Source organism: Cucurbita moschata, unplaced genomic scaffold, assembly GCF_002738365.1.
Source record: "Cucurbita moschata cultivar Rifu unplaced genomic scaffold, Cmos_1.0 Cmo_Scf00022, whole genome shotgun sequence".
NCBI classification, from domain to species: Eukaryota; Viridiplantae; Streptophyta; class Magnoliopsida; order Cucurbitales; family Cucurbitaceae; genus Cucurbita; species Cucurbita moschata.
This window is the reverse complement of record NW_019268538.1, coordinates 2,873,306-2,900,335: the sequence shown is the minus strand read 5'-3', so window position 1 is coordinate 2,900,335 and position 27,030 is coordinate 2,873,306. Positions and strand designations below refer to the sequence as shown.

The 27,030-nt window shown below is 36.2% G+C and overlaps 3 protein-coding genes across 4 annotated transcripts in view; 2 read left to right on the top strand and 1 right to left on the bottom strand.

Annotated features, from left to right (window-relative positions):
- The window catches only part of LOC111459650 (AP-2 complex subunit alpha-1-like), a 14,082-nt gene extending 5,006 nt beyond the window's left edge, over positions 1–9,076 (top strand). The window contains exons 4-27 of the mRNA XM_023102659.1: positions 441–503; positions 585–682; positions 769–976; positions 1,403–1,474; positions 1,558–1,650; positions 1,971–2,072; positions 2,166–2,263; positions 3,924–4,005; positions 4,142–4,230; positions 4,608–4,713; positions 4,809–4,874; positions 4,979–5,085; positions 5,172–5,276; positions 5,371–5,491; positions 5,615–5,797; positions 5,934–6,164; positions 6,756–6,836; positions 7,172–7,336; positions 7,417–7,503; positions 7,593–7,718; positions 7,959–8,039; positions 8,124–8,195; positions 8,315–8,394; positions 8,476–9,076. Of these exons, the coding sequence (XP_022958427.1) occupies positions 441–503; positions 585–682; positions 769–976; positions 1,403–1,474; positions 1,558–1,650; positions 1,971–2,072; positions 2,166–2,263; positions 3,924–4,005; positions 4,142–4,230; positions 4,608–4,713; positions 4,809–4,874; positions 4,979–5,085; positions 5,172–5,276; positions 5,371–5,491; positions 5,615–5,797; positions 5,934–6,164; positions 6,756–6,836; positions 7,172–7,336; positions 7,417–7,503; positions 7,593–7,718; positions 7,959–8,039; positions 8,124–8,195; positions 8,315–8,394; positions 8,476–8,626 (2,667 nt within the window). The 3' untranslated portion in view covers positions 8,627–9,076. The remainder of the gene's footprint in view (positions 1–440; positions 504–584; positions 683–768; positions 977–1,402; positions 1,475–1,557; positions 1,651–1,970; positions 2,073–2,165; positions 2,264–3,923; positions 4,006–4,141; positions 4,231–4,607; positions 4,714–4,808; positions 4,875–4,978; positions 5,086–5,171; positions 5,277–5,370; positions 5,492–5,614; positions 5,798–5,933; positions 6,165–6,755; positions 6,837–7,171; positions 7,337–7,416; positions 7,504–7,592; positions 7,719–7,958; positions 8,040–8,123; positions 8,196–8,314; positions 8,395–8,475) is intronic.
- A 146-nt stretch (positions 9,077–9,222) lies between these two features.
- On the bottom strand, positions 9,223–18,904 carry LOC111459649 (DDT domain-containing protein PTM-like). 2 transcript variants are annotated; one of them, XM_023102658.1, is made up of 10 exons: positions 18,728–18,904; positions 17,642–18,604; positions 16,090–16,800; positions 14,723–15,923; positions 12,589–12,868; positions 12,334–12,458; positions 11,705–12,171; positions 11,584–11,612; positions 10,723–11,256; positions 9,223–10,610 (listed from the first exon to the last, which is right to left on the bottom strand). In XM_023102658.1, exons 2-10 carry the CDS (start codon positions 18,472–18,474, stop codon positions 9,721–9,723), a joined length of 5,070 nt encoding a protein of 1,689 aa, XP_022958426.1. In that variant the 5' UTR covers positions 18,475–18,604; positions 18,728–18,904; the 3' UTR covers positions 9,223–9,720. The 2 variants fall into 2 exon arrangements, with proteins under 2 accessions (XP_022958426.1, XP_022958425.1); XM_023102657.1 differs by having other exon boundaries at positions 17,642–18,904.
- A 3,924-nt stretch (positions 18,905–22,828) lies between these two features.
- Positions 22,829–25,771, top strand: LOC111459658 (AT-hook motif nuclear-localized protein 9-like). The gene is made up of 6 exons (XM_023102669.1): positions 22,829–23,219; positions 23,959–24,026; positions 24,435–24,569; positions 24,811–24,969; positions 25,337–25,418; positions 25,531–25,771. The coding sequence occupies exons 1-6, from the start codon at positions 22,829–22,831 to the stop codon at positions 25,581–25,583; spliced, it is 888 nt and encodes a 295-aa protein (XP_022958437.1). The 3' UTR covers positions 25,584–25,771.
- Positions 25,772–27,030: the final 1,259 nt, after the last annotated feature.

The window sequence follows — 27,030 nt, the reverse complement described above, 5'->3', positions numbered from 1 at the left end:
AAAAAAAAAAAAAAAAAAAAAAAAAGAAGAGGATTAAACAGAACCACTGGTTGGGAAAAGACTGACCAGACACTGAAAAAAGAACTGTAAGAAAATTTTTGGATGGACAAGGACTCCAAAGGCGGGCATCTTCCCAATGGGAATGTTGAGATTACTTATTGCACGAAGGAATTGTGTTTTTCTATGATAGAATTTCTCGAGTTCTGTTTCTCACATCCATTAGCTTCTATTCATTTTCTGGTAGGAACGCAAAACTGAGTTTGGATTAATGACAGTATTTTTCTTGACTCCTAACAACATCATTGCCTTCTCAACATTTGTGATGCCGAATCCATTTGTATTAATTTCATTAGTAGTTTCTTTTCGTACATCTTAGTCATGATAAACAATTTAATTACTCAGAGACTTTGTTGTTCATCTTTACTTATCCATCTCTTTAGGTTGGAAATATTGGGGGGCGAGAGTTTGCAGAGTCATTAGCACCAGATGTCCAAAAATTGCTTGTAAGTAATCAGAGAATATTTCAGTTTTTAACTGATGTTAGAAGATAAACAATGACGTGAAAGAAATTTTATTTTTTCTAGATTTCAAGCAGCTGTAGACCGCTTGTGAGGAAAAAAGCAGCATTATGTCTACTGCGTTTGTATAGAAAAAATCCTGATGTTGTCAATGTAGATGGCTGGTATTTAATTTCCTTGTATTATTGTATTTTTCCTTGTTTTCCTTTTTTTTTCCTCTCTAATCAGTCAGCATTTAAAAATTATTCAGGGCGGATCGGATGGCGCAACTTTTAGATGAGCGTGATCTTGGTGTTTTAACATCTTCCATGAGCCTTCTTGTTGCTCTTGTATCGAACGATCATGACTCCTACTGGAGTTGTCTTCCAAAGTGTGTTAAAATTCTGAAGCATCTTGCTAGGAACCAGGATATTCCACAAGAATACACATATTATGGTATTCCATCTCCCTGGCTTCAGGTTTGTAGTGTTCTGCTACTAAATTTCTGACGAATGGATACTATACTGGCAAGTTTTTTAGATGGTTTATATATTTGAGTGAATGTATCTTACGTGCTGTAAACTGGTGCTAATTTCTTGCTGTGAAAAATCACCCTATCCTGGCATTATCAGAAAAATACTTCAAGGTCCATTTTTTACAGATCTTTTGATGTATTTTCTTTTTGTAGGCTGAATTGTGAGTTAGTTTTGATATGGATACCGTTCCTCAGTCAAATATCATGTACTGAAACCATAGTGTTATCCTCATGAGATCTTATGAGTTTTCATCATTTTTCATTTCCAAATGATGGAAGTTCATTCTGTAAAGTTTCTTTATTTAGGAAATTTGCATGAGAAAATTGTTTCAATTTGTATGAATTCACTTACTTCTTTTAATCTGTTTAGGTAAAAACCATGAGAGCTCTTCAGTACTTTCCAACTATTGAAGATCCAACTACCCGAAGGTCATTGTTTGAGGTTGGTTTGTATCTAAGATAGTGTCTCTGATTTTGTAATTCCTTAAGGGAGTTCATTCATCTAAATGCGGGGTATGCTTCCAGGTCTTACAAAGGATTTTAATGGGAACTGATGTTGTGAAGAATGTCAATAAGAACAATGCATCACATGCTGTTCTGTTCGAAGCCCTTGCTCTTGTATGTTGGCAATTTTTATCTACAACGTTATTCTTTTTAGATAAATAGATGTATAAATTAGCAATTTGATTTATATTTGCTTTTTATGAATGTTATTACAAACTTGCTATTTGTAGTTGAATGGGAGGCTGTGCATTGGTCATACTGCCTATTCATGTCATATTGATGCTTTTAGAATTTCAGCCCTTTTTTTGCATTAAGTTTCGTTCTAATAGTGTAAACTGTCGAGAACGCATGACTGATTAAATAAAAATATTTTTTAAAAAAAGGATCATATGTTTACTTGTTTGTTGTTTATTGCATTCAAACGTTTGTCACAGGTAATGCATCTTGATGCTGAAAAAGAGATGATGTCTCAGTGTGTTGCTCTTCTTGGAAAGTTTATTGCAGTTCGTGAGCCAAATATCCGATATCTTGGCTTGGTAAGTTATGGTGTACCTTATCATCTTATGTTAACTGACGATTGAGTGATGAGAATCAGGATGGAATGACTTTGATATTATGTTCTTGTGCAGGAGAATATGACACGGATGTTGATGGTGACAGATGTTCAAGATATTATCAAAAGACATCAGGCTCAGATCATAACATCATTAAAGGATCCTGATATTAGGTAAGTAATAATCTGTAATAGTTTAGTACCTTGTTTGGAGTACCAAACTTCAGTGTAGTATCCTGTTCTATTTGTTTATACAATATTTCACTAGATAATCTAGTACTGATTCTTCTGTAATTGTTTTTATTTCAAGGGTTTGTGTCCATTATTAACTTGTTCTTCTTGGTGAAGAACTTCGAAATTTGAGATATGTTGCCATAGAAATAGAAGAGTAACACAGCTTTTGGTGGTCAATACCTTGGTTTGTCCCTGATCAATCTGCATCGAGCCAAAAAAGAAAGGAAAGAAAAACAGATTTATTTATCTATGGACTGGAAAAGGAATTCTTGGCACGAGAATTCTTTAATTCCTTTTATATGTTCTTATTGGTGATATACCGAGTTAGTTGACCAACTCATGAAGTTGGGAGAGGCCTGTTGGAACACTTTAGAATTGGAAGGGATGAAGTGTACTTACTCGCATTTAATTTTCAAATGGCCCTTTTTTAATTTGTAAAATGACTTGGGAACAAATGCAAATGGTTTTAGAATTTGAAAATATTTGATCTCATATCAAGACAGATTTAATTGGGAGAAATCCTTGGTTTATGGCATTTGTATAGAAATGGACAAGAGTCAATGAGCTCATATCAAGATAGATTTCATTTGCAAATTGCCCTTTTTTAATTTGTAAAATGACTTGGGAGCAAACTCAAATGGTTTTAGAATTTGAAAATATTTGAGCTCATATCAAGACAGATTTAATTTGGAGAAATCCTTGGTTTATGGCATTAGTATAGAAGTAGACAGAGTCAATGAGGTTGTTGACATGTTGAATCCATTGATGTACATCCCTATGCCTCTAGGTGATGATTCCAAAAAACTTCGAAAACCAACTGAAGAGGAGACATGGAAAAACTTTTTGTTTACCCAAGGGTGTTGTCTTACATTGACTTCTGGGGTTTTATCTATTTTATTGCTTCATATCTTCTTAAAGTTCTCCAAGAGTGCCAGCACTGAACATTGAAAGGAAAATGAGAATTTTCAGGTGGGAATCGAAACTATTTATGGTGGATAGTTTGTCTCTAAGGATTTGAGACCTGCTAAAAGAGTGCAAAAATTGGTCTTGGTTACTCTGTGGTCCTAAATTATTCATATTGGGAGGAAAATATTTTGTGGATGAATGCAGTAGGGAAAGTGAGTTTATGGTTGGTAGGAACGCTTGTCTGTTAAATGATAAGGAAAGAGAATGTGATGAAAGGATATGCATTATTGTTGATGTTCAGTTCATCAACTAAGATTATTTCTTTAAAAAAATGGTATAACCATATCCAGTATCCATCTTTTAAAAAACACGAGTGAAGTCCCATATTCCTATTTATACATCCCAAAAATAAACATTTCTTTGTTTGTAAATGTTTTCTTTGAAGAAATAACTAAAACATCTGTATTCTATCTTGACGAATTTCATTAACATAAAATGAAGGTTTCACTTCAGATCTTATGTCTTGTCCATTCATTTGATTTTAATGTCTAAGAATTTATTGTTTATAGATTTTATGGTCTTGGCTATATCTCATTTAAATATGGCAGCGCTAGAAGATGTTTACTGGTAATTTGATTTTCAAATGCAAGTGAGATACTGGCCAAGGTTTTATTTTATAAATCTATATTTTCAGCATCCGGAGGCGTGCTCTTGATTTGCTTTATGGTATGTGTGACGTTTCAAATGCAAAGGACATAGTTGAAGAACTATTACAGGTATTCGTCATGCTGGATGTCCATAATATTCTATATGAACTTGATAGGTAGTCTCATTTAGTGCTTTCCAGTTACCGAAATCATTTCCATCTTTTATTGGAAAATAGCCTTGCTACTCACTTACATTTGCTGCCAGTACCTCAGCACAGCAGAATTTGCAATGCGTGAGGAGTTGTCTCTTAAAGCTGCAATTCTTGCAGAGAAGTTTGCTCCTGATTTGTCTTGGTAAGTTTGTGCCTGATCTGATCGGTAAACCATATAGAAAGAACCAAATCCATATTAATCACTGAGCAGGGCTATATCGAAAGGGAAGGATGATCTTTCCCAATTTGATGTCTCGACAGTTCTCAAGCTTTGTTTTTTAAGGGACTTGATGAACATGGCGTAGTTTTGTTCTTTCTTAACCTTTTGGATTTCCACTCTTCTCGATTTGTAGAAAAAAGATGTAGCAGTTATAATAGATAATTATTGTGTGCATATATATTTTTTAAAATAAGAAAATAAAGATAATTGTAAATGTGAGGTTCTCCATCCCTTTATTGTTTTATAGTTTTCGTTACTTATTATTTGTCCTTAGTATTTTTTGCTGATCTGTGTTTCAGGTATGTGGATGTGATTCTACAATTGATCGACAAGGCTGGAGATTTTGTTAGTGACGACATATGGTTCCGTGTTGTGCAGTTTGTTACAAACAATGAAGATCTGCAGGTACCTAATCATCTACTTCCCATTTTACACTTCGTTTCCGTAATATAGTCATTGGGTTTTATATCATTGGATGGCGACTTCATGCATTTAATCAGTCTTATGCAGCAATAAAAGCGAGAGAATATCTTGATAAACCTGCTATACATGAGACGATGGTGAAGGTGTGTTGATATTTATTATTATTATTATTATTGTTTGTAATAACAATAAACCTCTCCCTAGCGACTTCAACTTAGATGTGGTTCGTTTGTCATATATGTAACAGGTCAGTGCATATCTTCTTGGAGAATTTGGTCATCTTTTGGCCCGAAGACCCGGTTATAGTGCAAAGGAGTTATTTAAAATAATACATGAAAAGCTTCCAGCTGTTTCGTAAGTGCTTCTAAATTGTACTTTATAAGTCATTTTCCTTTAACAAACTATTGCTTTCTGTATTGAAATGTCCACTTTGTTTACAGAACATCTACCATTCCGATTCTTCTGTCAACATATGCTAAGATCTTAATGCACACTCAACCCCCGGATCAGGAACTGCAAAATCAGATTTGGGGAATATTTAACAAGTGAGACTTGCTTGTGCATTCTTTAAACTAACACTTCCGTTTATTTGCACTTGCAGTAAATTTAAATTTTCTAATAGAAATTTGTTTTACTCAGATATGAGAGTTGCATCGATGTTGAGATACAACAACGTGCTGTTGAATATTTAGCTCTGAGCAAGAAAGGCGCAGCTCTGGTGGATATATTGGCGGAAATGCCAAAGTTTCCTGAGAGACAAGTGCGTATTATTCCTTTGAACTGTCTGATTAGATGCACTTTTCTGTGATGGATAGTATTGATTACTCAGTAACCTTTGATCAGTTGAAGGTTCTTAATATTATCTCTAATTTCCATATTTCAGTCAGCTTTGATCAAGAAGGCCGAGGACACTGAAGCTGATACTGCAGAACAAAGTGCCATTAAGTTGCGAGCTCAACAACAATCATCAAATGCCTTGGTCTTAACTGATCAACGTCCTGTTAATGGAACACCCTCTTCCAACCAGCTTACTCTGGTGAAGGTGCCAACAACCAGCAGTTATCCGGTTTGTTTCTTTCTGTCTTTTAAAAGTTTTCAGAGCATCACTATTGCACTCCTTTTATCGCTTGACCCTATTAATTGGAACTGTTTCTTGTTATGGTCTAAGCTGAAATTTACTTTGTTTACAAACCTAATGGCAGGATTCAACTGACCAAGAATTGTCCCAGACCAATGGGACTCTAAACAAAGTAGATTCTAGCTTCCCTGCACCTGATCTCCTTGGAGATCTCTTGGGTCCACTGGCTATTGAAGGTCCTCCGAGTTTTACTGCCCCTGCTTCGCAAAATATGACGGCTGAAGTGGATGGCTTTCCAAATGCAGTTGAGGCTGGAGCTATTGTCCCAGTTGGAAAACAGGCAAATTCAGTTCAGGTAATATTTTTCTTCAAATTGAGAAACAAACTCAAGGAAGCCAAGCCAAAAAGGAAAATTCAATGCAATATTTATTATTATTATTATTTGATAGGAAACTTAGGTATAATTTATCGAAGTAACACAAAAGAAGCGAAAGGGAAAGACCTGAGAGACTATGGAAAATTCCTATCTGTAAAAGAGAGTAAATTCAATAAGTTCTATCAATGGTATTCTGATAGGAAGCCACAAATCTTTATGTTAAGTCATATCTACTTCCGATATCTATTGTTTGATTCTTATCAATAGAATGTTTCGATGCTTACTGCATGTGGCAATACTATTTCTGATACTTGCAGCAGTTTAAGATATATGACTAGTCTGATGATTCTTAACAATTGGGGAACTTTTCTTTTGTATATCTTTGGGCGGGGGTTTCCTCTACCCTCAGCCCTTAGGTTTGGTTCTTTTTGAGAATATACATCTATCTATTTCTTTTTTTTTTTTGAAAAGTAGATATATGTCTGGTTTGATTGCATATCAGCTACTAAGCTGTGGATTACTCGGGGTTGTGACTATTTATATTCCTATATATGTATTATATTTTTGCAGCCGATAGGAAATATATCTGAAAGGTTCCTTGCTTTGTGCATGAAAGATAGTGGTGTGCTGTACGAAGATCCCTATATTCAGGTACCTTTACCCTGTATTCTCATCGCATCTTTTTTGTGCTCTCGTTTTCCTTCTTTAGAAGAAACCCTTGGGCTGTCTGTTTAAACTTCAAAGGTTGCTTAAAACATTGTACTTCAGATTTTGTTCTTCAAAATCGACTTTTTTTTAATCTTAGTTTGTGAATGATTATACAATGACCTTAAACATTACATGCCACTTGATTGTAATTCTTTAAATCTTTTCTAAACTGTTTCAGAGAACTGTCAAATTCATGCGGTTGGTTTATCTCAGCTTTATTTACTTATTTTAAAGCTTGAGACTTGCTAGCTTATTGCTTTATCATTAAATCCTCACAGATCGGCATTAAAGCGGAGTGGCGAGCCCATCTGGGACGACTTGTTCTTTTCCTTGGAAACAAAAATACTTCACCCCTTGTCTCTGTCAAGGCTACCATATTGCCTCCTTCAAATTTAAAGATGGAATTGTCATTAGTACCTGAGACTATTCCTCCCCGTGCACAGGTAAAAACAAGCAGTTTAGTTTGTGGTTATCCGGAGGCCATTACCTTTCTTCACATCAGATATTCTCTTTGATTGGATAGGTACAATGCCCACTTGAAATCATTAATCTACATCCAAGCAGAGATGTGGCTGTTCTCGATTTCTCTTACAAGTTCGGAAATGACCTGGTAAATACTTCTTGTTTTAAGTATTTTGGATTCCTCTTCTCATTGGCTGCATCAGCCAGAATAACTCATGTATATATTGTTCTTTGTAGGTAAATGTGAAGCTTCGCCTTCCAGCTGTCTTCAATAAATTTCTCCAGCCTATATCCATATCCGCAGAGGAGTTTTTCCCTCAGTGGAGATCGCTCTCGGGGCCCCCATTAAAGCTTCAAGAAGTGGTTAGGCTTTTTGGCTTTAAATCTAAATATGAGAAAAAATTTCCAAATGTTTTACTTGATGACTCGATTGGTAATTAGCCGCTTCTTTCGGTGTTGACAAAAAGCTCATTGAAGAACACTATGAGGAAGTTTTGGAGAATCGAAACATAAATACCAGTTTGACTTGAAGTTTTATCGTACAAATGACTATTTAGCCATGTAACTAACAATTGTGGTATCTTATTGCCATTTACCGTGCAGGTTAGAGGTGTAAAACCCCTTCTACTGTTAGAGATGGCGAATTTATTCAACAGTCTACGGTTGATGGTTTGTCCAGGACTTGTAAGTAGTCGCCTGCTTTTTGAAAGGAGTCGTGCTTTTAGATTGTACAAAATTCACCTTTTCTTTTTCCTATTTGTTGTTTAGGACCCAAATCCAAATAATCTTGTTGCAAGCACAACATTTTACTCGGAAAGTACACAAGCTATGCTCTGCCTGGTAAGGAATATTTCTCCTTTCTTATATTTGAACTGTTTTCATTTGAGAAATGAGGTTCACTTATATGGAGTAATATGAAATTAACCCAGTTCTCATGATCCGCTTTATCTGTTATTCAGGTTAGAATTGAAACTGATCCAGCAGACAGAACCCAATTGAGAATGACAGTTGCCTCAGGGGATCCAACAGTAACTTTCGAGTACGTGCTTTAGTCTCTGCTGTTGTTCAGTTAGCTCTTAATTTGTGCGATATAGCCATATTTCTGAGATTTTGTCTACAGGTTGAAGGAGTTTATCAAGGAACAGTTGATAAGCATACCTGCGCCCCAACCGCCCACCCCGCCATCTGCAGCACCACCAGTAGGTCATCCCATGGTTACCACACCACCAGCATTCACAGATCCTGGGGCAATGCTAGCAGGTTTGCTCTAGGACAAGGCAATTCATCAGAAGATTTCATTCAGTATACATTTGTAAGACATGATTATACACCCGGCCTACCCTGATCAGGGGGATCTTAAGGCAAATGAGCGACACCATGATGCAAGGGCTTGCGGAGTTTTAGCGTGATCGGCACAGCATTTAAGTTAATCACTGGGGTTGGTTGGAGTTTTTTTATTTTTAATTTTTTTGCCAAAAAGTAAAGGTGAGATTTGTTTTATTTTCCCCTTTTTATTGCTTATTGCTGGGGGTGGGGAGTTGGTGAGGGTTTGGTCTTCCCAGTTCATGGGATGATCTCTGTAGTGTATTATTTGACGTGTAAGATTTTGCGTTTGGGACTCAAACTGTATCCATCCACAGTTTCAACTCCAACACGTTGAAATTTTTTTGTCCATTCATCCGTTGATCGTTTATATGAATCTTGTTGTACAGATTGGGTTTCATGATTTTGCTTAGATTAGTCATGATTTTGCTTAGATTAGTGAACGCCACAACTGCATCAAGGGCGTAATGTTCATAGTCAATAATCGTACAAATAAATCCAATCTTTTCAAATATTTGTGCAAGATTTCACGATTGATAAAGGCTGCAATTGAGTGTAAGCTTTTGATATTACCAAGCCTTGAATTGAAAGTGGTCGGCCGTCACAATTTTTACAGACAAATTCAATCATCAGATAAGCGCATAAAACCGTGCTTATCTCACTAGATAAATAGCTGATTCTGGTATTCCCAAAAAATGAGTCAGGGATGAAAATTGGTTAGACGACTTAGATTTGGGAGATTTGAAAAATGTAGAGAACTAGCCATTTTTAGTAGAATTCTAAAGCTCAATGTCGAGCCCTTGTAACCGTCGTCTCCGAGCGCAGAACTTCCATGAACAGCCTGATGAGTGGGAGCCTGCGTACCTGAGAATCTACAACAGTCCAGCTCAACAAGAACAGGTTCCTAAGTATGTACGTAGATTTACAAGCATGCTTCTTTGATGTTGTAGCTTGTTCAATTGGCAGCTTCTTGCCTAATGGAACCCCGGAATCAGAAGCACAAAAACACAAACCTCCGAAGATGATCGATGCTGCAATTTTACTACCACTCCCGGCATCGGCCACAAGACCACATATCCTCCGAAGACACCGCCGCATCATCCCAGGGCGAACAATGACTGTGTATTTGTAGTCCACATACTTGGCAAACGAGATCGGGGACAGGCTCCAAATTTGTACAGATTTGACAGTTCACAACAGCAGGTTCAGCGGGTTCTAGTTGCTCACTGAAGCCTTGATTGGGAATATCAATATCTACAATTGGAAAGGAATCGTCCACGTCTCCCGAGGTATCATCAGGCGCTAGTAATTCGGTAAAAGAGAAGTAGGTCTGAGGTCCAAAATCCATGTCGTCGTAATTAAAACTGTCAAAGTCAAACGCAACCCCCTCCTCAAAACCTAGACCAGAATTGTCCCATTCTGAAAATGATGAAGATTTCTCTACTGGCTGTAAGAGTGTATCTGTTTCATGCTGGATGGGGATGGATGATTGAGAATGCGGCAGATAATTCTGGGAAAACCCATCTTCATCATCTTCCGGTTTTGTCTGCCTTCTGACGGGTAGCTTCTGTGGTGCTGCTTGTCCACCTGCTGCTGCGTTCCAGTCATCATCTAATCCAGAATTGGGCTCTGCAATTAGCTCAACTCTTGAAAGAGAGAAAATGAAAGGATTTACTTCTTCCTTGGGCAACAAAGAACTACTTGTCTCAAGCTTCTTAGAATCAGAAATGGTCAAATCATCACATTCCACCCCTGAATTTTCTTGTTTCGATGACTTCGGACGTGCTTTCTTCCCCCCATCTTGTTTCTCGGGTTTGGGATCCATGTAAGGACATTCAGGCGATTTAATCCTACGACATCTACAACACTTGTAGCCCACCACATCAAATATTTTTGATTCCTCAAGTGCAACAGCTTCAGCATGGTACCAATCTGGAAGTATCCCAAGATATACAAAGGATATGAGGCAATTTTTTTAGAGAAGGCATAACAACCAAAAAAGAAAAAGAAAAAACAGGCACCAAACATAAAAAATAAAACTTACTTTTGCAAGTCTCACAACAGATGTACATTAAATCAGACCTGTATGGCTTACTACATAAATGGCATACGGGTTCCATGTGATGTAATTCTCGACCGCCCTTTAAAAGAAGATAATTGTGCCTGAAATTAGCACCCGTATCTTCACAATTCTTCTTCTTCCATATAATACCCCAGGAACAATTCCTCCTCTTGCTCTTTGGAGCTGCACTAGATGTGGGAGTAACTTGTTTCTTCTCAGATCGATTGTCCAGCTTATTTAAAGGAGTTGCTTGTTTTTTCTCAGATCGAGGTTCCAACTTGTTTACAGGAGTAGCTGACGGCTGATTGGAGTCTTTAGGCCTTGCACCCTTACGTAAAGTTGACGAACTTCGATGTTCTTTACCTTGCGAAGGTAATGGACTAGTTGGTGATTCGGTACTGTTTCCACTGCGATTAAGAGCTTTGAGATGGCAACACTGCTTGCATGTGATTGGACATGCAACATCCTCGGTACCAGAAATGGATAATCTCACAGTACAGTTAACGTGACAATAGCCTGATCAAGGTAATAATAAGTACATGAGCTCTAGATTTACTTGTATGGAGCCTTTCAAGCTAAAAGCTAAAACTGTTGGAGCATGTTGGAATGAACCCAAACGATAATTAAAAATTTCAGGAGAACAATTATAATTAGAAAACGACTGGAACCATGTAAACCCAATTCGTAGCTATCGGTATAACAGATTTAACCTTAATGAAGCAACTAATTCAAACTTAAAATGAACATCTAAAAGATCGATTTTTGTGACTTTTCAGCATTAGGCATGATAAACTGCATGTGAACTAAAACTTATAAAAAAGATCATCACGAAGTAGATGATACCTTGGCAAGAACTGCACTTTACCGCATTCCTGCAGATTACAGAAGAAATAAAATTTATCAACTATAAAGCAACTTGGTACAGATTCTAAGAGTAAATTCAGTATAGGTGAAGATAATTTACCTGATAAGCACTTCCATTCGACACGAAGAACATGATAACAAGCCCATGTTGTCTCTTCTACATGTGAGATAGAAAAATATATCTCTCTGGTAGGATTTCAACCGTCTTCTTCGAGATTGGTACATAAGATTTGGGTATACCTTGGGTGCTGAAAAATTAACTTGAATAGAACCTTCTTCGTACTCTTTGACCAGATATAATGGGATGCAATTTTCCAAAAACCAATATGCAACGCTTCCATCTTGCTTCTGTTCTATTTCAATGGCATTCTTCATAACACGGGAAGGAAGATGTTTCTGGCTCCCAAAGGCAACTCCATATGCAATTTTATTTTCCACAACTTTCTTATCACTTATTCTTGCATTTCGAAAAATGGAAGCTTCAGTCTCTTGACCTTTCATATCCTGAAGGGTTTGTTCAGGACGAACAAGATCACTCCATCTCAAATGAAAGTCCAAGTTCCTCAACTAAGACATTCAAATTTCCAAGAGTTAGTTCGAACAAACGTTCTTTTTTTCTTTTTGGAAAAAAAATTAGGGGAAAAAAATCAAATTATCTCCGTTATCCAATTAAGATGTGATGAGAGGGTGGGGAATGCAGTAACTAGAATATGGGTAACAATAACTAACCTGAAGGGCAAGCTGTGATACGTTCTCACTTGCTTCAACAGCAGCTCTCCACACAAGCTGTCTGCTCCTTCTTGGAATCTCAGAACCATCAGTGTAGTGTATACCAGAAATCTTCCTTAAGCCACCTAATGGATAAAAACTTACGGTATCAAATTTACCAGACTCACGTTTTTCCTCAGGTTAGAGAGGAAACAAAAGAAAGTATCTATAAGCTTCATATGCACTAATAAAGAAATGAAGTTGTTTATTCATTACCTTGGCGAGCTGCTTTAGCAACAATACATCGAGGCAATGCTGCTCTCTGGAATACAAGTTTCGAAATCCCTCCTCGAAACCATAAAAAATTGGCATCAGATCGTTCATGAGAAGGATCTTCAGATACAGACTGCTTCCTTCTCCTCCCAGGTCCACGTTTCTGAACTGTTGTACCAAAAGCACCGGGAGCATTTTGAATCATTGAGGTTTCTAAAAACCAATCATCTACCAGCTTAAACCAGTTACTTGAAAGAGCAATAGAGCGAATGTTTTCTTCAAGCTGCAAATAAATTTGAGTTCATAAATAAGAATTATATACTTCAGACTAAAAAAAGTGATTTCTGGAACTGACATTCATCAAAGGATAAGCAAGCAGAACTTATGTCGGTACAAGGGAAAGTGAAATATGTTGCATCTCAGAGAATCTCGTTACGCCCTTCACCCACCCACATGTGTGCACAAAAAAAAAAAAAAAACAACAACAACAATAACAATGAACATAGGGGAAAAAAATGCAGGGGGAAGAAATCAACCTATACCTGTGTTATATTACCCTTAAAAAGGCGAAAACCACTGATATTCAATTCAATGACTATAAAGAGTAAATTAAAATCAGGTCAACATGCTATACTCACACATGATACAACTATCTCAAAGTACTAGCAGGAACTCAGACTAATAGAACAGCAATCATCAAAGCCAAAAAAAGTCCACTGATTAAAAAAAAAAGAATAAACAATGATGTATAGAGGCTCGTTAAGGGGGATAAAGTTTTCTGCTGTCGTGCTGTTGGCACATCCAGGGGGAGCTAATTTACTATTTTTACATACCAAATTAATTATAATTGTACATCTAGCATAAAATAATTGCAAACAGATCTATCAGAAACCACAATAGATGTATGGCGCTCATATGATAACAAAATTTCATAACCCACAAAAAGGATCACGATCCATCAACTACCAAAGCCGCTATCCACCTTTCACAAACAGATGATATATGGTCTTGGAAGCTAGTAGCAAATGGAACTTCCTCCAAAAAGTTTCTCCTAGAGGACATTAGCAACAAGAGAAGAAGAACCAGTCTCCTTTATGTGATTCTATTTGGGCCGACCACTGTCCAAAGAAAATTAATTCTTTCTTGTGGGAACAATCAAAGCTGAGGCATCAACACCTACAACATGATGCAGCACCACCTACCCTCCATGGCCTCATCCCCTCATTGGTGTGTTCTCTGAAAACAAGAAGGAGAATCGCAAAGTCATCTACTCTACACATGCCCTTCTGCCTACAGGTTTTGGAGTATCATCTTCTCTTCCTCTAATTGGGTAGTGGCTCTGCCTTTGGATCCCTTATGATCAATTTCTCTTGTACTGGAGGGGCATCCTTTCAAAAAGGGGAAGAGGTTTCTTTTGATGAATATCAACAAGGCCTTCTTTAGGATTGAGAGGAACTAGCGTATATTTGTTGACAAATAACAATCTTTGTATCGCCTTTTTTATCATATTAGTTTTCTAGCTATTTCTTTTTCATTCTTATAGCTCTGCTACAGTTTTAGTCAATTAGAGAAGTCTTTCCTTAGGTTGGGGCTTCATACACCAATAAAGTTGTTTCTTGAGAGGGATCATGATAAAACTCAACTTTATTTATTCACAAAAAGGGGTATATCTTTGGAAAATATAAGAGAGTTGTCCCCACCCTGCAGCATCTACTTTCACGACTGACAAAAGCATACCCTCATAAACAATCTTCACTTCTAAAATATAATCTCACACACAACTCCATTTACCTACAGTCACATTAACAACTTCAGCCAAGTAGAAGACCAACCCATGAGGTAAAATAAATAAGCAGTGTTGACACCATACCCCACCCCCTAATAAAATTTCTGGTTAGTAAACCAATCCTCCTTCCTCCCCCTCCAAAGAAACATGCAAGTAGCTTCATGATAAAAAAATAATAATAAATAAAAAAAATAAAAAAACACAAGGATTGCAAGAAACATACTAATCTCTATCTCTCGAATTAAAAACTACCAAAGTGCACACACATATAGTGGCGCGTCACTCCCACTAAAAGATGGAAAAAAAAATTAACTACGAGAGTAAAATAGGCTAGGAAACATTACAACTTACTTCAAGCAAGAGAAACTTTATTAAACTGCAACTCAAAGCTGATTCTAATTGATGACGCCATTGCTTTCTATAGCTCGCATTCAAGAATGTACCACCAACAAGACCCCTTAAACTCTCCTCCATATACAGAATGTACACTGCTATGCAAGATAGATTGCCTTCTCCGTTCTTCCCAAGACGAAGGCTAGAAAGGATTTTCATAGCACCTCTGGTAGCAGTCAGTGCAGCATGATTCAACAAACATCCTTTCTTGCTTAACACAGCAGCTCTACATGACAGACACCAACCACACCTCTCCCTTGGTACCTCCATGAGCTTCTTGTCAAATGTTGGCCAGAAGAAGCGTGAGGCTGATAGTGAAAATGCCTTTGCTTGCAATAAAGCATATGCAGAAGTGGAACTACTTCTCTTATTATCAGATGCATGGGTTCCCGAAACCCGAGTTTCTTCTGATGACAAAACATCCAGTTTATGAGCAGCTGATGCAGCAAATTCGCCATGCACATAGTGGTTTACATATCCCTGAGGCTTATATTGGGATCCCATGTAAGCACAACGAATAGTTGACTTGATATCATCCTTCACATTTCTTCCACCCAAAAGACTACCATTTTGACTTTGACGAGACAAATTCAATGAAATAGAGGCATTGCCATTCCCAGTATGGCTAAAATTTTTGTTCCCTGAAGTCCTTGAAAGATCTGTTGTACTGGAAATATCAACCATATCTGAGCAAGCTAAGTCAGTTGTATTCTCTAGCCTGCTAATTGAACAATTAGAAGCAAGAGAGTCGACAACAAAACCATTAACTTGATGAGCAGGCGGGTCCCGTGAAGTTTCCCCATGCAAGGTACCCAAGTATGAAACCACCTTATTGTCGTCTTCAATTTTGCAAGTAGCTAAGTCTTTTCTATCCTCAACCACATCATGCTTCTCCTTATGTTCTTCCTCACCAACTGGAAGTGATTGAGCATAGAAGTTGGTGTCTTTCCTCAAATTTACAGGAAGTATATCCATTCCACTAGTTTCAGGAAGAACTAGGAGATTTTCTGGGATGTTCCAGTATTGCATAACGGCCTTACAGATGCCATAATATATAGCAATATATTGAGAGGATGAACAAAGAACATGAAGTACATTCAGAATATCATTTTGATTATAATATTTGACACATGGTTCAGAGCTGATAGAAGTCTTGAGCCTGCAATTACCAAATAAATAGAGGTCAGGAAAGATCTGACAACAAAATTAAATAGCATGAAATCAAAATTTAAAACATAAGCAAAAAGCATGAGAGATCCAGAGACAAATTTGAGGGTCAGATGCATAGAGCTTAAAAGAAGCCTAAATAAAATGTTGTAACATACACCACCAAGTGGTTGCAACTACCCAAGAAAATGTGCTCATGTGGATCAATGCCAAAAATTTCTGCTCCTCTGAGTAATGATCCCTTTGTTATAGCTGGCTCTGTCTTATTTATACTGCATTCGGGACAATACCATGGCCCTTGAGGTATAAGTATCTTCATCATGCCTATGCATCTCAAATGGTAAGCTGATGGGCACCCATCACAACAAAGCAAACTCCCGTCCATCCCACAGAGTCGACACTCATCGCTGTTTCTATTTGCATCAACAACAGAGGCATCCAGGTCACCATTAGTACCACATTTTGTACCCAAAAAATTCTGGTCTGTATAAGACTTCATCCCATGATTCTCTACTATAATCTCTATAGCTTCCCCATCCTTGCAAGCTGAAGTTTTGGGGTATCTGGGATGCACCCTTCTAGGTCCATTTTCAGACAGACACGTTGCTCCAGCATCATACTCCAATCCAACTTCAGAGATTTCACGCACGTCAATTTCTGCTCTAAGCTCTCCAGATTTTAATACTTCATCACAAAGAATTTGTAGAACCATAAGCTTTCGACCAGCAGGAATGGAGTAATACTCATTACTTAAAGCATGTTTGTAAAATCCATTCCATTCCAGCCCCTTTGCACATCCCATAACAGTTAAATACTGGACCAAATAAACCGGCCAAGTAAGTGAATCTAGCAAGCTCCAGTTGAAGTGCCTGCAGAACATTGTTGTAAAATGAATTAGAATATTCACGATTAAAATTTAATATAAACCATTTCCACATTTTGCAAATTTAATATTCACGATTAAAATTTAAAGAACCTAAGTTGGTGTGAGTGTGTGCGAGTGCAAGCACGCCGCTGAACTAAGTATAACAGAAAATTAAGAATACAGCAACTCTCACACTTCAGTACTAACATCCTACTGCCAACATTCATTCAAATTAAGTTCATGACCAATAGACTATCAAATCAGAAAACGTGCATGTATTTAGTTCCAACCAACAATAAAGAGGTCAAAGGATTAGGGTTAGGAACTACTTTATAACACATATCTGACACTGCAAACCATAGGATCCTCATTCAAACCAATTTGAGTCAGTGACCACTAGACCATCAAATCGCTTACTATTTAGAGCCATCAAAGTCTCCCTAGTTTGCAATGAAAAAAATCCCTTCTCGCACACCTCTAGATACAAATAAATCGAGGGTCTGAGTGCCATGTTTATAGGAGAGATAAGTCAGTCGCTGGATCTAGCCACAACCCCCCAAAAAAGTAAAAAATAAGCAAGAATAACAGTTGGTGGAGATCTAACGGTAAGTAAAACTATAAATAAAGAAAATCAAATGCACACTCCCATTTACACTCATAACATGTCAAAACTTTGTAGGGTTTCGGAACATGAAGACTGAAGAAGTAACTTCATTCATCATAAATTAGAGAGGAAATTCGAAGTAGCATTTCCAATATCAACAGTCCAAGTAGAAAGACATTATAACAAACCACGATATTCGATATTAACATTCATTAAGAGAAGAAAGGCAGGAAGAAAATACCTCAAGCATTTTGTTGCAATTTCTAGGCCATCTGAAGAAAGAATTTCAAGATGCCCGCGTAAGGCACACATCAAAGCAACATGAATAGAGTCCAATAATGTGTTCGGTACACCACAATTAAGTGATCCCACAAAGTCATCCAAACTAAATGGAAACAGAAATAGGCGGAAACTAAACGATCGCAGAAAACCATACACAGATAAAAGATGTGAAACGTGCTGCTCTTGGATCCCAATGGTTCCAGAAGATGGTGGAAGCTGTGGAGGAGGGATAAGTAGACTTTCATCTTCAAATTCAAAATCCCGGTCCAGAACAGATTCAGATGAATCACTGGAAGAATCAACATCAACTTCTACTTCTCCATCGTCATTTTCAATTATATGCTCACTGCTTAACTTACTGGATACAGATGCTTCAACCGGATCCACTTTTTCAGTGATGTCTGTGGTGTTCTTTCCCGTCACATTTGTATTCTTCGCACTAAACCTAACTGCTAACTCATCCAAACGCTTCTTTCTCTTATTCAAACCATCGTCAAGATAAGGATCGTCAATTAACAACCCCCGAATTTCCCTACTCTCTAAATCCTCATTATCGCCATCCTCGTAAACTACTCTGTATAGTCCTTCCTCGTAATACACAACTTTTCCAAGATACTTTCCACTGCCCTTGAACTCTTTCAGCAGATATCGTCCCAGTAAAGCCACGGGGCGCGACACGAGGGTCCGCTTGCATGATTCCAGACCCGATTTCGCTTCATCGGTACCATCCTCAAGTTCATTGTTCCTCCTTTTCCTCGGTCTACCCCTCGATCTAACTACCGGAGGTTCCATTGAAGTATCGACACAAATGAAAACCCGAAACCTAAATCCAGACACTGTTCAGAGCAATATCTAGGGTTTCAAAACTGTCTAACTGAAATATTGCCTTGGAGAGGCATTCAAACCTAGGGACGAAGAAGTCCTGCAAAACATTGAACAAAATCAAAATCAATGAAGGAACAATAAATGCCTTGTGCAGATTCGAGAAGTTCCAATAGTCGAGGCATAAATTCAGAGTTTCAATCCGAAAAAGCAGATACACGACATTAGCTAAAGTGATGCCTTGTGACCAAGCGATAAAGCACGGAGAGCAAAGTTGCTAGGGTTTCATAACCGCCATTGATAATGGCTCTGAGACCTCTCAAGAGGAGAGAGAGAGAGAGAGAAAGAGAAAGGGAGGTAAGGAGACCACCCAGAAGGTGTAAATTACACATCTAACCCGCTTTCCTTTCAACGAGTTGGCGCGTTTAAACGAGTCACGACTCGAAATTATCAAATTCATAAATTAAATATAAATATACAAAATATAAATATATTTTTATATTTTATATTTTATATAATGCTCGCTTTTACCTTTTTGCCATTTCTTTTTTTCAAATTTACCAAACTGCCCATAAATATAATAAATGTCCTAATTTTTTTTATTTTTCCACAAATTTTCATTTAAGAAATATTTTTATAGGTTTTTCTTTGAAATTTAGGTGCCGATCATTCTACAGAGCTGATGAACGCGTTGCCGCGCTTCGACACAGAGAGCGGGGAGCAGAGCCGTCAATTCCTCGGTGCTGGATCTCCAAGGGGGGTGGATTGTGAGATCCCATAACGGTTGGAGAGGAGAACGAAGTATTCCTTATAAGAGTATAGAAACCTCTCCTTAACAGACACGTTTTAAAACCTTGAGGGAAGTCCTTGAAGGGAAAGCCCAAAAAGGACAATATCTGCTAGCGGTGAGCTTGGGTTGTTACAACAACACTTTACCGAGTTCTTCTTTTTTTTCTCTACCATGTTTCCACTTCAATATCTAATGGCAATACGTAATGGGCCAAAGCAGACAATATTTGTTAGCGGTAGACTTGGACTGTTACAAATCGTATCATCAGAACTAGACACCTGACGATGTGCTAGCGAGGACGCTGGCCCTCAAGAGAGTGGATTGTGAGATCTCACATCGGTTGGAGAGGGCAACGAAGCATTCTTTATAAGGGTGTGGAAACCTCTCTATAGTAGACACGTTTTAAAATTATAAAGTTGACGACGATACTTAACAGGCCAAAATAGACAATATTTACCAGCGGTGGACTTGAATTATTAAACCTAGAAATCGTAAAACTAAGATGAATATTCAAACTTTTTGTCGCTCTTTTCCTTAAATCTGTTCCCATGTTTCTTGGTTGAAGATGTCAGTCAGGTTGTGGATGTTCTTACAGTTGTCTTCTAGTATCTAGCCCAAGCCCTATAATACGAGATCTCTCCTAAATTTTGCAAATTTTGTTTTGGTCAGACATATCAAAGAGAACAATATCTGCTAGCGGTGGATTTGGACCTTTATAAATAGTATCAGAGCCAGACACGTGCGATGTGTAAGCGAGGAGGCTGAACCTTGAAAGGGGGTCACGAGGCAGTGTGCCAGCAAAGACATTTGGCTCCAAAGGGGGTGGATTGGAGGATCCTAATCAATTGAGGTTGGAAATGAGTGCCAGTAAGACCGCTGAGTCCCAAATGGGAGCGGATTATGAGATCTCACATCGGTTGAGGAGGAGAACAAAGCATTCTTTATAAGGGTATGAAAACTTCTCCCTAACAAACGCATTTTAAAAACGTTGAGGAAAGAATTACTACAAAGTGTTTGATATTATAAGAATAACTTTCTTTTATATACTTTGAACGTCACGATTCTTATTTTTAGTTTTTTTCTTTATATTCATTATTGTATACATTTTTTGGGACATGATAGTCTTGTATCCATTAAGTTTATGAGTTAGGGTGGTTGTGTAGTGTACAGTGCAATCCGTCAACCTGTTTATGTGACTCGAGATGGTCTTTGCTTCTCTTTTACTTTGTACTTAAATTAGCTACTAGATGGTTTCATCCGTCGTTCCCTTTTATATCTAAATCGATAGAACTTGCTCACGAGCTCCAATTGTCCCAAGAGAAACTTTAAAGGGAACTAACTACTAGATGGATAGTTTTATCTGTCGTCCCCGTTATACCTAAATAGATAGATCTTTCTCTGAGGCTTCAATTATCTCATGAGATGGTTTCATCCGTTGTTCCCTTTTATACCTAGATCAACAGAACTAGCTCAAAGGGAACTAGCCACTCGATGGTTCCATCCTTCGTTCCTCTTTATATCTAAATCGATAAAACTTGCTCACGAGCTCCAATTATTCCAAGAAAAAAATTTAAACGGAACTAGCCACTAGATGGTTTCATCCGCCGCTACCCATTATACTTGGATCAATAGAACTGACTCACGAGCTCCAGTTATTCCAAGATAAACTTTAAGAGAACAAGCCTTTGGATATTTCATCTGTCGTCCCTTTATAATAAATGGAGGTTTGTCGAATTTTCAAGTCAGCATTTTCAAACTTAGTCGGATCTAAATAGGTTGATATATTAATAAAATAAACATAATCTTTTTCTAAAATGTAGGTTGGATATGACCAACCTCCTCATATAGAAATAATAAACACATTAAAGGGAATATTACAAGCAACAATTTAAATATTGGACTATTTTACTTCCAATTTTTAAAGAAACAATAAATAGTTTATAAACATTTTATAATATCCTATTAGCTGTAAATTTTGATTTGTAGGATAATATTAAAATTTAAATACAAACAAATATAATTTCATTCATTTTATAAATGTTCAGATTCGATGACAACGGTAATGATATAAAATTCTTACCTATTATAGGTTGATACAGCGGTACTTGACACATGGTCGACAGTTAGATGTTTGACTCCTTTCAACTTTCTTGACACATGGTCAACAGTTAGACGTGTTGTTAAACTAAAAAATTAAAAAATTAAAAATTACGATCACCCTGAACCTACCAAAAAAAGGTTAAAAACTCGGTTTCATAGCCGCTCAAACACTATGAACGGAAAAACCATAACTAAAACACACAAATATTGAAAAATAAATATTTCAATATAGTTATAATTTATTAACTTCTTATATATGTTAAATGTTAAAATTTAAAATTTCGTTACGATTTAATAAAATCTCAGGATAGTTACTATATAAAGATAAATTTTTATATTTAAAATTATACCGACTAAATTTTAATTTTTTTTAAATTATAAGAAAAAAAATCAACAAAACTATGTGCAAAAACCGCGGCACAAAGTAACGTGTATGCATATATCACGGGTGGTATCGTCGTATGCTCGACATTTGTTGTCCTGCCCGGAGCGAAATGTCCGCTCCCGGCATGTGAATGAATGACCTAATCCAAACTAACCAAAAAAGTTAGTAATTTGACTAAAAAATTAAAAAAATTTAATTAATACCCTCCGCAATTTATAGAATTTCAAATATTTTTATTTTTGTTAAAAAAAAAATATTTATATTAGAAGAAAATAAACTATATATATTAAAACTCATCAACATCTGTTTAGATAAGTGGATTATTTTACTTTTGATTTAAGCTAATAATAATTATTAAATTTGACATGAAAAAGATTTTAATTCAAATAATGAGTATTTATTATTAAATTTGACATGAAAAAGGTTTTAATTAAAATAATGAGTATTTTTTTTAGAGATTAAAATTTTAATTTACTATAGTATTAAAAAATAAATAGTAATTATTATGTTATTATTATTACTAAAAATTATTGATAAATAGGTGCATTATTTTGTATGATTTAGTAATAACTTAAAAATATTTATAGAGTATAAACAAGTAAATTATTAAATAATAATGAAAATTTGAGTTAAATTACTAATTTAGTTTTTGGAAAATATAGAAACTCATTTTAAATGTGAATTATTTCTAGATTATTATTTCGTCAAATTTACGAAAAAAAATAAATAAATTTTAACTTTATCTCGACCATAAGCATTAATTTTATAATTTAATTGCAAAATTTTTCCTATATATATTTATCCTATGATTTTTTTTTTGGCAAAATAATATATATTTACGTCAGCAAATTTGATAGTTTATACCATTTCAATTTTCAACGACATTTTTTATTTTTTTATTTTTTTGTACAAATTGTATTAAGATTAAAAAAAAAAAATCTGAATTAAAATTGTGATTTGAAATTATTTATATAATTCCAAATAATTATTATTTAGCTTTAAAATCACTATTATTTAAAACCTACCAAATAAAGAAAATTGATTTTAAAATGCTCGCCCTTACAAATCCGAAGGTACAGAGCATTCGTGAAGAGGTATTTTCGATGGAGGATCAAAATCTCACGGCGGAAAGCGAATCGCTTACGGACCTGAAAAGCACTACGACCGAGATAAATGGGGCGTCGGACGACGAAGACACGTCGATCGGGAACAGCGGAATCGTCGGCGAAGGGCATCTTGAAGAATTGTCCAGCGGTGAGGTGATTTCGAAGAAAAAGAGAAGAGGAAGGCCGAGGAGAAAAGCAGCCATCGACCTGGAGAAGCCATCATCGCCGTCATCGCAGGGGAGCCTCTCGTCGTCCGCCAATTCACGAAACACTTCGAAACGCCGCCTTGGGCGGCCGCCTGGTAGTGGTAGGTTGCAACTTCTCGCATCTTTAGGTACGCTAGGTTTCAACTCTCGATTCCGTCAATCGGTTTTTCTTTTTCAGTGCGTAACGCGCCGCCGCCGTGAAAATCGCACGTAACCGTCAGTTGTTTCTTTTCGTTTCTTGGATTAGGTCGTTCTCTATATTCTTGTTGATTTTTTTTTTTTTTCTCTTTCAACGGAATATATATATATATATATATATATATATATATATATATATATATATATATATTTTTTAAGAGAAAATTCTATTATTATTTATATAAACTAAGTATTTCTTCTTTTTCCTTTTTTAAACTGAACGGAATCGTAAAGTATTTTTGTTTTAAATTTTTTTATTATTCTTTTTGCGACCATGTTTTCTTTTTTAAAAATAAACTCAATTTTTGTTTCAAAACAATTTTATTATTTTAAAAAACATATAAATACTTTTTTATTTTTTAATATAAATAGCCCAATACTTCTTATTTAACTAATTTAATATTAAATTCAAGTACCGAATAAAAAAGTTCAACATCTATTAGAAACCTTTTAAAATTAAATAATATTCCAAAAAAAAAAAGATTATGAATTTTAAATTTCAGAATTCATTTTTAGGTTAATGAAAATCAAGTTTTTTTTTTCATTTTCTGTTTAATATTGAGTCGAACCTTGGACTCAGAACGGGGTTATCGAGATGTTTGAAATCTGTGAAGGTTAATTTTGTTTTGAAATTATTATATTTATTAATAGTCTCGAATATATTTGAAGGTGGTTTTGCTTGGGACACTGCCGGCGGAAGTTTTACCCCCCACATCCTCCATATTCCAAAAGGAGAGGTAAGGAATAAATATGTATAACTCATGATTTAATTCGTAAGCTATGAAAGTTTATTGCATTTAATTATTAATAAAGATATGATATGTAATTAGTTTTATAAGTTTGTGTCAATTTGAGCATTGTTGAATGAATTTGATACTAGTTATGATCATAGAAGCTGATAGTTTAATATGTATAATCATTCATTTGCTTTAATCAAAATCAAACCGTCACATAGACTCTGAGTATAATTTGTTGAGGATGGTTGGGAGGGAGTTGAATTAAATAGATGATCATGGGTTTATAAGAACGAATACATAACAAAAAATAAAGTCACGAGAGCATATGCTCAAAGTGGACAATATCATACCATTAGGAAGAGTCGTGTGATTATGCATGTAGAGTAATTAAGTGTTAAATGTGTGCAGGATATTGTGAAGGGTCTATCAAGATTCTCAAAGAAAGGTCCTCGAGCAATCTGCATAATTTCTGCTGTTGGTTCAGTTTCGAGCGTTCATCTCCGCCAAGTTGATGCGGAGCCCAACACCACACAGAAATTCCAGGTTTGTTTATGACGAAACTATTATTTGGTGGATGAAATAGAGTGTGATGTACCACATTAGTTGGAGAGGAGAACAAAACACTCCTCATAAGGGTGTGGAAACTTTTCCCTAGTAGATGCGTTTTAAAGTCTTAAGGGGAAGCCCGAAAGGGAAAGTCCAAAGAGGACAATATTTTGTAGCGGTGGATTTGAGTCGGAGATTAAAACACTTTATATTTATGGATATGAATGTGAATGTGCAGGGAATGTTTGAGATTCTGCGCATAACAGGGTCGTTTGTGGGACAAATGAACGGTAAACGCACTAAAGTGGGACAGGTTTCCATTTCACTCGCTCATCCTGACGGGCGAGTTTTTGGGGGCGTCGTTGCTTCTGCACTCATAGCAGCCACCCCCATTCAGGTATCGCTCATTTCTTTTCAAATTTGAAAACCTTATTGCATCTTTAACATTTTAAGATTATATTTGCAACTGTACTAATTCGAGTGAATGTCGAGATTAGTCGCTCGAAAAAAAACTCGACTTTGTAGTAATTCAATTCAATTCTTGTCAGTATACCATCGTCTCATATGAATTTGATTGTCTATAATAACATGAACAATAGAAAGTTGGAATGTACTTCTGATTAAATATAATTGTTACCCATATAATCTGATTTGGTACCTGTGTTACATCATGATGAATCTTTTCAAATTATCATAATACTAATCAAATATCTTTAATATTGTATCATACCCTTGATTTTAATTTGAGATCCATGTGCTGATAGATTGTTGTGGCAAGCTTTAAGCAAAAAATTAGCCCTGCAGTTAAAAGGATGCACACACCAGCTCACAACAGCCAGTCCTCAGGTATTATTATTATTATTATTATTATTATTATTATTATTAAATTTCATTTTGCATCTTATCTGTTTGTAAATTTTTTTTAAAAAAATGTTGAATATATTCCTTGGAATAACAGCAGGCACTGATGAAGAAGAAGTATGTGATGCTCCGGGTACCCCGCAGCACTAAACCACCAAAACGACACCGTTTCTTCAGCAGTTAGCAGTCTTCACCTCCAGAGGTTACATGTACTTCTCTACCTCTTCTTATCTCACACAGTCAGTCGCACACAGTGTTTGAATATTAGAAAAATCTTAGCAAAACTTCCTCTGGTGGTGATTTTATAAGAACTGTTTATCAATTTCTAGAGTTCATCTTTTACTTTCTATGTTGATAATTTCTCAATTTCACCCAACTTTGCATAATATTTATTGCATATCATTTAGAAAAAGAAAAGAAAAGAAAAAAAAAAGTAGCTCCAGCTTCATGGGCTTTTGAACCGATTGGATAAACTTTGGGCCTTGGACTGGATCATCAAGGCACACGTACTTTTCGTGTATGAATCGAGGTTTGAAACCAAACTTCTCCTCAGGAGGATAGATTAGTCGATTTAGGTGAGATCCAATGTAGATCCAACTTTTTATTCACTCATGGGATTTGGGCGGTCTGGGGGGACCATCTCGGCTCCTCTCTTCTCGAGAATCCATACATCCCTTATTAGTATATGGACAGCTATCTGTCGAGCACAGGTTTAGGTTCGGACTCAATGGAAAAATAAAACAGAGCAAGTCCATTGGCATTTAGTAGTTAATGTTGGTCGAACACGACTCTCCACAATGGTATAATATTGTCTACTTTGAGGGTAAACTCTCACGACTTTGCTTTGGACTTCCCCAAAAGACTTCGTACCAATGGAGTTAGTATTCCTCGCTTATAAACCCACGACCATTCCCTAAATTAGCCGAGGTGGGACTTTCATCATCCAACGCTTAGAAAGAAGACCAAATGAAGGAACAAAAATGGGGTTTGGATTTGATTGAGCTTTTTTTAACCAAACCAAAAGAATATGAACAATAAGGAAGAAGGATTAGAATATGGTGATGATTCCAGCGGTAGTTTTACCCCATTTATTACCAAACAAACTGACAAACACTCATATGAAAAGCCCAACTTGGGATCTTTTTCTTTCTTTCTTTCTTCTCTTTACTCTTTCCATGGAGATTAGATGAAGAATATGTAGCCCAGAAGTTACCCCCAAAATGGATGCAATATATATATATATATATATATATATATATATATATATTGATGAGTATGGTACAAGTGGGGTGTGCTAAAATTATTCCAATCTTAAATAGCAATCCATAAGTTAAATGGGTTGCATAGATGAATGTGTGTATATATATATACATATTATATTCTCCCTTTTTTTGACTTTGGTACAAGTGGGGTGGGGGAAAATTATTCCAATCTTAATTAGCAACCCATCTCTCTTCAAATATATTCATCAAACTCCCTCATTATTTTCATTTAATATTCAATTTTTATCTCTTTTATGTTACCACCTTTTAAGCCTCTCAACTTTACCTTAAAAAAAAATTATTCTAATTATTGACTTTATTTATTAATGATTTAT

Coding starts and splice junctions, on each gene's coding strand:
- LOC111459649 (XM_023102657.1), bottom strand. CDS start 18,474: ATGGAACCTCCGGTAGTTAGATCGAGGGGTAGACCGAGGAAAAGGAGG. Junction 12,172..12,333: donor TATCACAGCTTGCCCTTCAG/GTTAGTTATTGT, acceptor TGAATGTCTTAG/TTGAGGAACTTGGACTTTCA. Junction 11,257..11,583: donor AAAGTGCAGTTCTTGCCAAG/GTATCATCTACT, acceptor TACCTTGATCAG/GCTATTGTCACGTTAACTGT.
- LOC111459658 (XM_023102669.1), top strand. CDS start 22,829: ATGCTCGCCCTTACAAATCCGAAGGTACAGAGCATTCGTGAAGAGGTA. Junction 24,970..25,336: donor TAGCAGCCACCCCCATTCAG/GTATCGCTCATT, acceptor ATGTGCTGATAG/ATTGTTGTGGCAAGCTTTAA. Junction 25,419..25,530: donor TCACAACAGCCAGTCCTCAG/GTATTATTATTA, acceptor TTGGAATAACAG/CAGGCACTGATGAAGAAGAA.